The 13,318-nt window shown below is 40.5% G+C and overlaps 1 protein-coding gene across 5 annotated transcripts in view; it reads right to left on the bottom strand.

Annotated features, from left to right (window-relative positions):
• The window catches only part of GSS (glutathione synthetase), a 29,105-nt gene that overhangs the window by 11,965 nt on the left and 3,822 nt on the right, over positions 1-13,318 (bottom strand). For 4 of the 5 annotated variants that reach the window (XM_081292473.1, XM_081292474.1, XM_081292476.1 and 1 more), the window contains exons 2-6: positions 12,118-12,252; positions 5,385-5,530; positions 2,087-2,162; positions 1,624-1,763; positions 822-938 (exon numbers count right to left, since the gene is read on the bottom strand). In XM_081292473.1, coding sequence (XP_081148599.1) covers positions 822-938; positions 1,624-1,763; positions 2,087-2,162; positions 5,385-5,530; positions 12,118-12,246 — 608 coding nt within the window. In that variant the 5' untranslated portion in view covers positions 12,247-12,252. Of the gene's footprint in view, positions 1-821; positions 939-1,623; positions 1,764-2,086; positions 2,163-5,384; positions 5,531-8,564; positions 8,582-12,117; positions 12,253-13,318 lie in introns of those variants that run through there. The other variant, XM_081292477.1, reaches the window with a different exon arrangement.

The raw sequence follows: 13,318 nt of genomic DNA, 5'->3' as shown, positions 1-13,318 counted from the left end.
CTAAGCAGTTAAAATGGATACCATAAAATTCCCAAGCCAAAGCTTATGCAATTACTCATCCAAGAGGCCCTCCTGCTCTTTAGACATAATCATAACAACATGGATCACTTGTTTCTCCAAAGCACAGAAAATTAGAAAGGAGATATGGGGATGACAGGGGAGCATTCCAAAATCAAACACCCTGAGAGCAGTGAAAGTAGGAGAAGGGGCCAGGGGTGTAGCGCAGGAGTGTAACACTTGCCTAGCATTCTCAAGGCCCTGGGGTGATCCCTGGCACCACAAAAAGAAAAGGGCGAAAAAAAAAAGTCAGAGCTGATTATTGGGAAGCAGGCAGGAAAACTATGAAGAAAAGGAGAACTTAGAGCCTAGCCGTAGAGCTGTCTCTCTAACCCTAGGTGGCACAGCTGCATTGCAGCAAGAGGCAGTCACCAAGAGGAATATTATCTCTAGCCAATACCATTGCATATTTAAAAAGGAAGCCCAAGTACACATATATAATTCCAGCTACTTGGAAGGCTGAGGCAAAAGGATGGACGGTTAAAGGCCAGCCTCAGCGATTCAGTGAGACCCTGTCTCAAAAAAGAAAAAGGGCTGGGGATGTGGCTCAGTGGTAGAGCACCCCTGGGTTCAATCTCTGGTACAGGGATGGAGGTATGGGGAGGAAGCCCAAAACAAAACTTTGGCACTTAAACATCTAAGTTTCTGTTCTTAGCAAAATCCCTTCATTCCCTAACGATGTCAAGCAAAAGAGAAGATGCTGGACCCATGAATGCTGAATCTAAAGCAGTAAAAGAGCTGCCATTTTTTTTCTACATCCTTACTTGGCTGAGCCATAGAGCTCCCAGGCTTTGGCAATCCCCAGGGCCAGTCCCTTGCTGGGATTATTGGAGAGGATCTTCGCAGCTTCTTTGGTCTTGCTCAGGACATTAAGAACATGTCTGTTGGAAGAGAGATGGCTGTTCAGTTATTGGATTGACCAGAAGACCTCTCTGCCCTTGACCTCATAGAAACATTACTTGAATAATCATGTGCATACTTAAAAGCTTCTTACCATCACTTCTTACAGGATCTACTTTAGCTGAAATATGCTGAGCTGCTCTCACCCTGATCCTTGATGTACGTGCCCACAGGAGCTGTTGAGGCTCAAGTGAGCTGAAGTCCCTTCCCCTGGGCCCTCAGGTGCCTCCTGGAATGCTGCTGCAGTCCATCTGGAATCACAGCAACCTGGAATATCTGCTGGCTAGGAATCGCTACTACTGTGACCCAACCATCACATGGAAGCTCCTACATTCCTCTCTACCTTAGATTCAGAATTCCTTTCATGATTTCAGACATGTTAAATTCTTTCTCACTGCAAGCCCCTTGCAGATTCTGTTCCTCTCTCTGGAACACTGACTTGCTTAATGACCAGATAAGTAGGACTAGATGAGCCATGAGGTCCCTTCTCTCCCTGACATACTAAGAACCTGATTACAAGTGGAAACTGTGCTGCAGGACACAGGATGTGTGTAGGTAGGCAGAACCCATGACCTAGGGCCCAGGAAGGCACAGTCATGGAGATCCTTGGTTCAACCAGTGATTGAACCTCCATCAGGCTGGCCCACAGCCACCCAAGAAACCTACTGGTGCACGGCTGGAGTACGGGAGGCCAGGCCCCCAAAGCTGGCAGAGATAGTGTTGATTTCAATCTGTTTCAGGGCTGGGGAGCCATCTGCGCTGCGCTGGAACATGTAGTCTGAGCGGTTCAGACCTAGGAACACAGTCTGTGGGAAAAACTGAAGGCTGAGGCATCTGCCCAAGGGCTGCCTCTTATAATTTAGTTACAGACAGACAGGTACCATGAATTCCATGTAGAGGTAAGATGCACTAACTAATATTCCCAAACCCAGCAGGATCATTATTCTGGTCATCCCAGAATTGCTGGGATATACAGACTCAGTGAGGACCAGTGAGAGAGAGATCCACATGAAATCAAGGCCTGCACCAAATTCTTCTGGTAAAAACAAAACAAACAAAAACAAGCAAAACAAAACACGAGAGATGAGGGGGCAGGCCCCAGACTTGGGGAGGGGCTGGGAATGGTTACCTGGGCAATGCCTTCTCCCAAGACTTGTTTGTAGATGTCAAAGAGATGAGCAGTAAAGTTGTCCATTTTGATGGTGCTGGAGGAGGAAACAGAACATTTTCCAGGCTACCTGGGACCTTAAAGATCAAGGAATCTTGCTCCCATTCATTGGTCCCTGAATCCCCTATGGGTCTTCTGGCCAAAACTTGAATACCCATTCCAATCTTGTAAAGAATAATGGTTAAGAGCTGGGGTCGTGGCTCAGAGGTAGAGTGCTCGCCTACCATGCATGAGGTACTGGGTTTGATCCTCAGCATCACATAAAAATAAAATAAAGATATTAAAAAAAAGGAATAATGGTTAAGAATTCAACCCTACAGCCAGATGACCCAGGCTCGAATCCCAGGTCTATCACCTATTATTAGGCAACCTCACATTCTTTTTGCCTTTCTGTATTTAAGTTTATTCAACTATAAAATGAAAAGAAAAATAATTGTACTTATAGAATTGTGGTGAAGAGTAAATGAGACATTACATGCAAAAATTTAATATATTCTTCTGGTCCCAAAAAAGAACTAAAAAATGGCATGTGATAGGCCGGGGTTGTGGCGTGGTATAGTGCTTGTCTTGCATGTGTGAGGAACTAGATTCAATCCTCAGCACCTCATAAAAAAAGAATAAACAAAATAAAGGTATTGTGTCCATCTACAACTAAAAAATATATTTTAAAAAATGGCATGTGGTATAACTACTATTCAAATACTTGAAGAACTCTAATGGCTGGTGAGCTTTCTGACTGACTTGATGTTACCTCTCCATAGCTTCCCCTACCCTCGGGTTCCTCCCAGGACACATTTTCTTCTCCCTGTCCACAAGAGCTCTGAGGACAGTGACCCGTATGTTCCAGTAAGATTTCACAAACCCAAACTAAATATCCTGGTTTCTTTTTCAATCAGTCCTCGGATGAGGTGATTTCCTCAGAGGAACCTTTGCTACCTGGATCAGATCCCCCTGCTAGGTGCTCTCACAGCACCTTTATATTACCGCATTGATGGCTATTGCAACTTTCCATTTTATTTATATAGTGATTAGTGTCATCTCTCCTGTTTTTTTCTTTTCCTTTTGTCATGCTGGGCATTGAACCCAAGGTTTTATGCATGCTAGGCAAGTGCACTACCACTGAGCCACATCCCCAGCCCTCTCCTGTTGGTCTATAAACTACACCAAGGTGGGACTGTGTCTTAGTGGGCATAATTCAGTGTGCTGCTGTGACATGTGTAGTAGGCACCCATCCAGTACGGCTTTCTGGAGCCTTAAGAAAAGGCACAGGCACGAGTATACAGCTCGGTAATACGACACTTATTGCCTCTCAAGATTCAGGGTGGACTCTGCTGGCCTGCCCAAGCCTGACTTGTAGGCTCACTTAGTTATAGAGACCAGGCTGCAGAGAGTGGGAGGAGCCAAGTACCTCAGGCATGCCCTGAAATTCCTCTGCTCCTGGTCAGCTCTGTCACAAGGGTTAGTTTTCTCATTGGGACTATCTCAATCCTTGGTGAGGAGGAGAGTGCCCAGTGCCTCCAGGTAAACTGTGAAACATTTTCCCTTTTCTGAAGATATATTCCCTTTCAATCCCAAGCTCAAAGAGGCTGTTCTCTTTAGGAGCTAGGGTGTTGTGTGTGTGTTAGAGGAGAAAGGAACAAGGAAGATAGGGGTTACAGAGATGGAGGGAAGATTTCCCACATAAGTCACATGGTTAGGGTAAAAGCCATAAGCCAGGCTGTTTATATATCCCACAATTCAGGTACAGAGCTGGGCCCATTCTGAGAAAGAAGGTGTTGGTAGGGTTCATACATGCATGACTCATCGGGTTTTTGGCTCCAAGTCAATAGTTTCCAAACTTCTTTATCATTAAGATCCCTTATCAGGGGGCTGGGGATGTGGCTCAAGCGGTAGTGCGCTCGCCTGGCATGCATGCGGCCCGGGTTCGATCCTCAGCACCACATACAAAAACAAAGATGTTGTGTCCGCCAAAAACTAAAAAATAAATATTAAAATTCTCTCTCTCTCTCTCTCTCTCTCAAAAAAAAAAAAGATTAAAAAAAAAAAGATCCCTATCAGACTCACTCACACACCAAATGCATGTTATTAGATTTTTGTCTCTAACAAAATAACCTAGTTGTCTGTTGAAACATTAATCAGGACTGGGGTTATGGCTCAGTGGTAGAGCACTTACCTGGCACATGTGAGGCACTGGGTTCAATCCTCAGCACCATATAAATATAAATAAAATAAAGGCATTGTGTCCATCTACAACTAAAAATATTTTTAAAAAGAAAAATTAATCAAAGACATGCAATTATATATCATAATTGCAATTATATCTATAATATTTATATACTTAATTCTAAAAATATAAATGTTGTGTGAGAGAGAATACATGGGAGAGAGAGAGATAATGGGGATTGCTCTACCATGAAGTACATCTTAAGCCATTTTTATTTTACTTTGAAACAGAGTCTTGTTAAATTGCCCATGCTGGCCTTGAACTCTTTGCTTCCTGCTTCCCTCCCAAATAGTGGGGATTACAGGCATGTGTTACCATGCTCTGATAAAATAACGGACTTATTTGTATCTCATTCTAAAATAAATCAAGAAATTTCACTTATCCAAGAATCTGGACAAAAAAACCTAGGGAGAGGAAAAAAAAGATAAATTAAAAAAAAAATCTAGGGAGAAGAAACAGAAAGGGGTGAGTGGGGTGAATCATTTCAGGGATTGTTTCCTCTTGTCCTGAGTGTGGCCCAGTCTTTATCCTATATTACCCAAAGATAAGAGGCCTGAGGGGACAAGATAGGGACACTGCTTAGAGGAAGATATAGGAAATCTCACTTTAAGCCCAATAATCTTCCCTATCCTTGAATTTCCTCTAAAACTAGGCCAATTGTCCCTAATTCTAAATGGAAATTTCATTCTTCAAAGTGGTGGTCATGGATTACAGAGTCACAGAATGTTAGCACTGTCAGGGACCTTAAATTTAAGCCAAACTCCCATATTTTAGATGAAGATAGTGAGGCCCAGAGAAGGAAAGGGTCTTTTGTGAGGCAATATAAATAAGCAGTAGAGCCAGGATTAGAAGCTAGCTTTCCTGACTCTTATACTATTGTTGCTTGTTTTTCCTGTGGGATATTTGACCTTTACCCCAAGTCACTAACATAGCAACATCTCATGTCATCCCAGTCTTCCAGCAGCTTCCTGAACCTCCAAGAGCTTCTAGCAGCTTCTAGCAGCTCCTGGATCCCCAAGCCTCACTTCCCATTACCTGGAGAGAGTTTGCTCCAAAAAGGCAGAGTTCTGACTGACAGCATCCACTAGAAGGTTGAAATCCATCTGCACAGCATAGGCCTGCTCCAACAGGGCACTGGGGACCAGTGAGGGGAAGAGTGTAAAAGGGGCATAGCTCACCACCTGATCAATGAGAGAAAGCAGGGAATGGTTAGAGCACCTGTAAATGGGGTGTCTTCCTGCAAACATAACCCCATGCAAAGCCTGGCCTATATTTATTAAGAACACACCAATTGCAAAATAGTGATTAGCTCTTGAAGGGGAGATAGGGAAAAGGGTGAGGAAGGGTATACTAAGAAAGCTTCCAAATTATGTGACAATTTATCTCTAAATGTTTTAAAAAACAAGAAGCAAAAAGGCAACAGCAAAACAAAAACCAACCCACAAAAAATGATTAAGCACTCATTGTTTGTAAGGCACGTGTAACATGGATGAATCCATAACAGGAATTCATCATTTAACACTGTAAGAAAGACACTACTATTATCACACCTAACAGATAAAGGACATAAGTTATAGGTCCAAAAAGATATTCATCTGGTAAGTAGTACTAGGATGTGAATCAGGATGGTTACTAAACCAAGTCCACCCTGCCACCATGAATTCCTAGCTGGTTGATATTCAAGCCCAGGCCTCTTCCTATGCCAAGAACTTGCACCCGAGTCTTCTTCTCTTCTGGCTGGGGTAGAGGAAGAGTTCTGCTAGTGGGGATGCAATAGAAGTGAACTCTGGATCCCTTAGTAGAAGCCAGGAGTGGTTCCCCCTGACTCCTCCTGCGGCACTCAGGTTAACAGGCCTAGAGTTCATCTGCTTTTTGGGTTCTTTGGATTTTGACATAACCAAGAAACCCAAAACCATCTCAAATACTTTCTATGGGGGAAAATGCATTCTAGGATTCCCAGCAACAAATGAAGTGGAACTTGGGTAAGATGATAAGAAGACTTTGTGACTTGAATTATGAAGCATTCCTGAGTTTAATCTTTGAGTTAATATCAGTTTGTTGTTAACGGTAGTATAAGTTTATGATGTTACAATTTGGCATTTATATGTTTACTTTAAAAATACTACTATTTTGACATAGATAATACAAACACATCATACAACATTTAAAAGAGACATAGGATTCATAGTGAGAAGTGTGTCTCATTCCCACTCGTGCCCAAGTCACCAAGTTCTTCATAGAGACAAATGGTATACTAGTGCCTCACATACCCTTCCAGACATCTATTTACTAATACATATGTATGCAAATATATTTTCTCTTTTTTTTTTAAGAGAGAGTGAGAGAGAGAGAGAGAATTTTTAATATTTATTTTTTAGTTCTCGGCGGACACAACATCTTTGTTGGTATGTGGTGCTGAGGATCGAACCCGGGCCGCACGCATGCCAGGCGAGCGCGCTACCGCTTGAGCCACATCCCCAGCCCATATTTTCTCTTTTTTATACACATAAAATACCTACATACATTGTTCCTTAAATAATTAAAGCACTTACATTCATCTTAATGGTTGTATAGTATCCAATTTTTTGGATAAACCATAACTTATTGAATCTAGCATCCTGTTGATGACTATTTGAGGGTTTTCTTTCATTTTTTCTTTTACAATCAATGCTTTAATAAACATCCTGGAATACATATTCTAGGTATTTTATGTGAGAAGTTTCATAAATTCTAAATTTCTAAAAGTGGAAATGTCAGGTAATTAGGTTAAATCCATTTTAAATTTTGGCAGATAATTCCCAAATAACTCTCCTCAGTATTTATTTTTAAGACAAAACTGAGCAAGGATATTTGTAAGAGTAAGGTTTATTCAGCCTGAGGGCTTCATGATCTAAAACAGGGAATTACTGCAGATTATGTAAAGGGTGATCTAATATCCTGAGTGTATATGTGATGGCTATAGGGCATTTCCTTGTCTTTAAGAGTCAGAAGACTGCCTTCCTCAACACCTCCAGCTGGTTGAAAAACTCAAGTTTTTCTGATAAAGACTTCCCTCTGCCTCTGACCCCAGGATTCATTATTGCCCTCTTGAATTTTTGGATTAATGGCGCACATGTGTTCTCTGTTGCCCACAAACTAAAGGTATAAACACCTGATATCTCGTTTTGAGGAGACAAGCACATAGAATAACATGGTTCTACTGTTAGAAATACTACAGGCATAAAAACAGCATTCTGCTTTGCAGTCAGGAAAGCAACAGAGAGTAACAGGAAATGTGATGAGGAGACAGGCTGGGTAGGTGCCCCCCACCCCTCTTCCCCAAGACTTTTTTCTTTTAATGTTAGCTCTGACTTTTAAACACTCTGATTAAAAACAAAATACTATTAATAATCTCTGTCTCTGGAAGAAAGAGACTTACTGTACCTTTAAAGCCCTTTGAATTTTGTATCCTGTTCATGTATTACCTATTCAAAAACTGAATTAACTCTGTAAACACTGTAGGAGCCAAATATTTGACTTGCAGGTGGCTGGCCTGCAGCCCAGATCCACAAGGTAAAGTTCACACTCCTACTCCGCCCTGCATTCAGTGCCTCTTGGCGATCTGAATTGGCCTGCCTTCATTTCTACAATATTCCTGCCTTTCAGTTACATTCTCTTGAATACTTTTTTGTCTTTGCCTACTTTTGGGCCTCTGCTATGCTGTTTCTTTCCCCTATCTGTCTTTTAAGATCTAGCAATACCACCCCTCATCTCAACCTTCTAATCATAATGAATTACTCCTTCTTCCATGTGTCTTAAGAGAGGCAGTAAAGCTCAGATGTTCAGAGCACGGTCTCAGAAGCCAAACCCCTTGGGTTTCAATTCTGGCTCTGCCAATTATTCCATCATTTAAATGACCTCAGGCAAGTTACTTAACTTCTCTGGACTGTGGTTTTCTCATTTCTGTTAAATGAGTCAGCAATTCCCAAGTGTTTAGAATAGTGCATGACACAGTAAATACTAATATTGTGCAACTATGCTTTCTCATATTTAATTTTGACATTATTTAATTTTGTGTTGGGTATGTTCTCCAAATAAACCCTGAGCTCCAGAGGCTTGGGCTTCTGGCTGACTTACCTCTATTCTCAGTATCTAGGATGGTCTGACATAGAGCAGGCAACAGGTAAAGATATGGAATGAGGGCTGGGGATATAGCTCAGTTGGTAGAGTGCTTACCTTGTATGCAGAAGGCCCTGGGTTCGATCCCCAGCACCACAAAAGAAAAACCAAAAACATAAAAAGATTTGGAATGAAATCACACACACATATGCACACACACTTCCTGTTTAAATGTATGATATGTCAAGATCATTGTATTGTCATAAGCAACTAATAAAAAAAAAAAGAAATCTCATTGAGGATTGTGCCTTTCCTAGGCTCCATTAATTCCCAGAAAGACTAAGTGTTGGAGCTTTACATAAACCTATTTATTAACAGAAGAAATAAAGGCTTAAATGGGAAAATATGTTGCATCCTAGATTCAGGCAAAACAATTCACCAAATCTAGGCTCACAAACCAAGGAATTTTATTGCCAAAGCCAGAGGCAGGCCTTTTACAGTATCAGCCCGCTTTAGATGATGGCCATTCTCATATGCTTGGGTCATATTACTGAGTCTGGACTCTCCAGTTGGCCCATACTAGCCTGGGGACTGGGAGATGGCTGGGGACACATTAAAAACTGATATACAAGGAGGCCTCAATGTAGGACTGAAAGCAATAGCCTGGATAAACCAAAGTGAAGAGTGCCACTGAGGTCATCCCCATTCCATATGATGTAGTTCTTTAGGTGCTAGAATTACCTGTTCTCTCACAAAATATAGATTGCAAAGTTAGTATGTCAGTTTAAAGCACACATTATGATCCAGTCCTATGAATAATTTGACTTAGGATTTCTAACATTATTGCTTTTGACAACCAATCATTGACTTATATATACATCTGAAAAGGCAGATTGCATGAACATAGGTTACTTTTAGTAGCATACAGTTCAGAAAACTTGAGGATACATTGTTAATCTGTGACTTGAGATTTTTAAAAATTACTTTATTAATCTTATAGTATCTTGGCTTCATAAGCAGGATAGCTTATGCATGGATACATGAATACAACTTATATGGCTTAAAAGATATTCTAAAACATGTAAGTAGAGATTTATCAGAGCAATTAGATCTGGTTCATACGAAATATTAATACATGCAAATCGAGATATTTTATAGTGAAATTATTTTGCATATTTCTTAACATAACTCATATTTTTGTCTACTTTGGGTCTGTATTTTTCTATTATATATCTAAATTTTCTGCATGACATTTTTTGGGGATAATTTTTCTGTGGTATGTGCATGATAAATAAATTGCCCTAGTTTTTTTAAAAAAAGCTGCTAAAATCAACAGGCAGTGCTCCTTTTCCAAGCCATTTTCATACTTTTCTAGAGTGAGCTTGTAACTTTACTATCTTTCCAGGCACTCAGTAGAATCAAGGGAACTAGACTTGCAGGTCATGTGGCACTAGAAGGCATTTTTCCTCTGGTGGATTGTTTGAGGGGACTTGCCTCCACGTGGCCTAACCAGGCAGTTTCCATGCCCCAATCTGTTCTCTATTGAATGAATGGTTTCACACAAACTAATAGAAAACAGAGTTTTATAACAAGTCCCCCCCACTCCAGCCCCGCAAACCTGGCATTTATAAAAAGAGGAAACTACCAACAGAAAGAAAGAAAGAAAGAAAGAAAGAAAGAAAGAAGGAAGGAAGGAAGGAAGGAAGGAAGGAAGGAAGGAAGGAAGGAAGGAAGGAAGGAAATTGGTTTTTGCTATGAACCATTTCAACGATGCTTTTTTTGGTGTGTGTGTGTGTGTGTGTGTGTGTGTGTGTGTGTGTTGCTGGGGATTGAGCTCAGAGCCTTATGCATATGAGGCAAGCACTCTACCAATCCCTTCATAGTGCCATTTTAATACTTGAGCGACTCTTAGGTTACCATCTGCCTTAAATCTATTTTTTACATTTTCAGAAATAATCACTGTTTAACAAATTTCTGTATCTAATTCAGGGCTCACTTGGAACTTATTAATTAATGGCTCCATGGCAGTATATCAGCAGGCAACTGGAAAATTTTCCTAGGCCATGAGACTAGACAATCCATGATTCCATTAACTAAACTTGGAGCAAAGTGGTTAATAAAGAAAAAAGCGGCAATTAAGGAAATATTTTAGCAAGGATTAAAAGAGAATAAAATTATGGCATTTACAGGTAAAAAAAAAAGGAAATATTTTTAAAAATTAATCAAAACGGTCAGTAGAGCTCCCCTGGGTTCAATCCCCAGTATCACAAAAACAAAACAAAAATAACAAATAAAACAAAACAAAAACAAAAGTGTACAAAAAAGCTTGTCTAGAAAGCTTCTTTGTGTTAAAAATGAGAAAAAGTCTATATAGTTATTTACCTGTTAGGAATCAACTACTTGAAAGGATAAATAAAAATACTAAAACATAGACTGCCTTCAGGATAGGGGATTGGGTAGCTAGGGAATGTGGAAAGGAAGGTTAAATTGTAAATCATAACTTTTGAATTTTGGGTTCTTTTAAACTTTGAACTATGAAAATATATTACCTAGTAACAAAAGAGACAAGTTTTGTTTTTTAAGGAAGAGGGGTTTTTGTTTATTTATTTGAGATGAGTTCTCACTATATTGCTCTAGCTGGTCTTAAATCGGTGGGCTCAATTGATCTTCTTGCCTCAGCCTGCCTAGTGGGACATGATGGTACAAGCTCGATGCCCATCTGAAGGATGAGATTAAAAAAAAAAAAAAAAAAATATATATATATATATATGGTTTGCACTCAGCAGTTCTACTTTTAAATATCAACCCTAGAGAAACACTTATAGAGGGGCCTAAATAGGCATGTATGTGGATATTCCCTGTTGTGTGTTCTGTAGTTAACCCTAACCCTCACCCTAGCCCTGTTGTGTTATCTGTTATATCAGAAGTCACCTAGATGGCCAACAAGAGAGAAAAGTTAAGTTGTGACCCATCTACATCTGGAATACTAAGCATCAGAGAGATACCGACTCTATGGAAGATGTTAAAAAGACTTCTAAGGGAGTCTGTAAAAACAAAAACCAAAAATATATCATAGAATAATATGTATGATCCAGTTTGTTTTTTCTTAAACTATGAATTTCTACAGAAAACGACTTGAAAGGATATATCTCAAACCAATTACTGAGAAGGTAGTGTGATTAGGGAGGGCTTAAAAAATACTAGCTCCTGGGTTGAGGTTGTGGCTCAGTGGCAGAGCACTTGCCTACCATGTGTGAGGCACTAGGTTTGATTCTCAGCACCACGTATCAATAAATAAAAGTTCATTGACAACTTAAAATATATGTATGTGTGTGTGTGTATAATACTTGCTCCCTAGACAGAGTGCTTTATGTGAATTATCTTCTTTACCTACCCAACTAGGTAGCTCCCATTATTTGCAGCTGAGAGAAGTTAAGTAACTTGCCTAAGTCATACTTTGAGCCCCCGATTTAAATTTGATTATTCCAGCATGCTGTATTTTTACTTTATATATGTCTTGAGGTCAATTTTAAGTATTGAAGAAAATAAAATAAAGCAAAAGAGATGTGGTCTCTGAGCCAAAAGATCTCCCCTCAGTCTGGCAGGGCCAGGCAATGGGCAGGGGAATTGGAGAAGGGTAGTCAGGTTGTGGGGAGGCTCTAGGACTTACATCTGAGGAACTGGGCTCCTGTGTGGTCCGGAGCAACACGCCCTCAGCCAGGGCCCGGTCCACAGCCTGCCGAGCCAACTCTTCCAGCAGCTGCTCATCTTGCAAGAGGCTCCCCCAGCTGGTGGCCATCCCAACCTGTGACAGAGAACTTGGTGACACATGGCCTGGGGCCCATCAACCACTGAAACACTGTAATACCTTGGTTGGGTACCCTGAAAAGACACTGTGGTACAGAGAAGTGAACACTGGCTAGTCCCAGCTCTTCACTTCCATATACACAAAACAGCTTAACCAAGTATTTCCATGGCCATTCTCTCTTTTGATTTCTAATACAGCAATAACATTATTCTCACAGTAAGGAAATGGAGCTCTGAAAATGAAATGTCTTGCCCTATGTACTGACTGGTAAAGCCTAGACTTGAACTCAGGTCTCTGTACTCTAGCCTAATACTCTTCGTTGGAGAAAGAAGCACTAATGTCATATGTGATTGGGACAAGTTCCCTCCCTTCCTAGAGATACAGATTCCCTGTTTAAAACAAGAGGCATGGGAGAAATTAGTTGTTTCCAAAAGTGGACAAACAGGGCTGGGGATATAGCTCAGTTGGTAGAGTACTTGCCTTGCATGCACAAGGCCCTGGTTGGGTTCAGTCCCCAGCATCCAAAAAAAAAAAAAAAAAAAAAGTAGATAAACATTCTAGGTTGCTTGAAGAAAATACATATATTCTGAGACTCTACTCCAGAGATTCTGATTCAAAAAGGTCCAACAGGAGGAAGAGGTTGAAGCTTACATTTTTTATGAGTCTTCTTGGGATGGGGACCATTACAGTAGATTAATTTCCCTTCTTATTTCAACAACCCATGTCAGCAGATCTCAAATAATTACATAGGAGGCAGGGAGGGAGCCTTTTGTGGAATACCATGAAGTGCAGAGAAGGTGAACTCCTCCCTCATACTAATCAAAATCAAACATGTTAAGAGAAGGGGCTGGGGATGTGGCTCAAGCTGTAGCGCGCTCGCCTTGCATGCGTGCGGCCCAGGTTCGATCCTCAGCACCACATACCAACAAAGATGTTGTGTCCGTCGAGAACTAAAAAAAAAATAAATATTAAAAAAAAAACATGTTAAGAGAAAACAATTACATTCTATGTATGGATATCTATCATTACAGTATCTAATGAGAAAAAAAATATTTTTAAATAT

The sequence above is a fragment of the Spermophilus citellus genome, assembly GCF_964194105.1.
Source record: "Spermophilus citellus genome assembly, chromosome: 4".
NCBI classification, from domain to species: domain Eukaryota; kingdom Metazoa; phylum Chordata; class Mammalia; order Rodentia; family Sciuridae; genus Spermophilus; species Spermophilus citellus.
The sequence above is the reverse complement of the archived record's forward strand: the minus strand, read 5'-3'. Positions and strand labels throughout refer to the sequence as shown.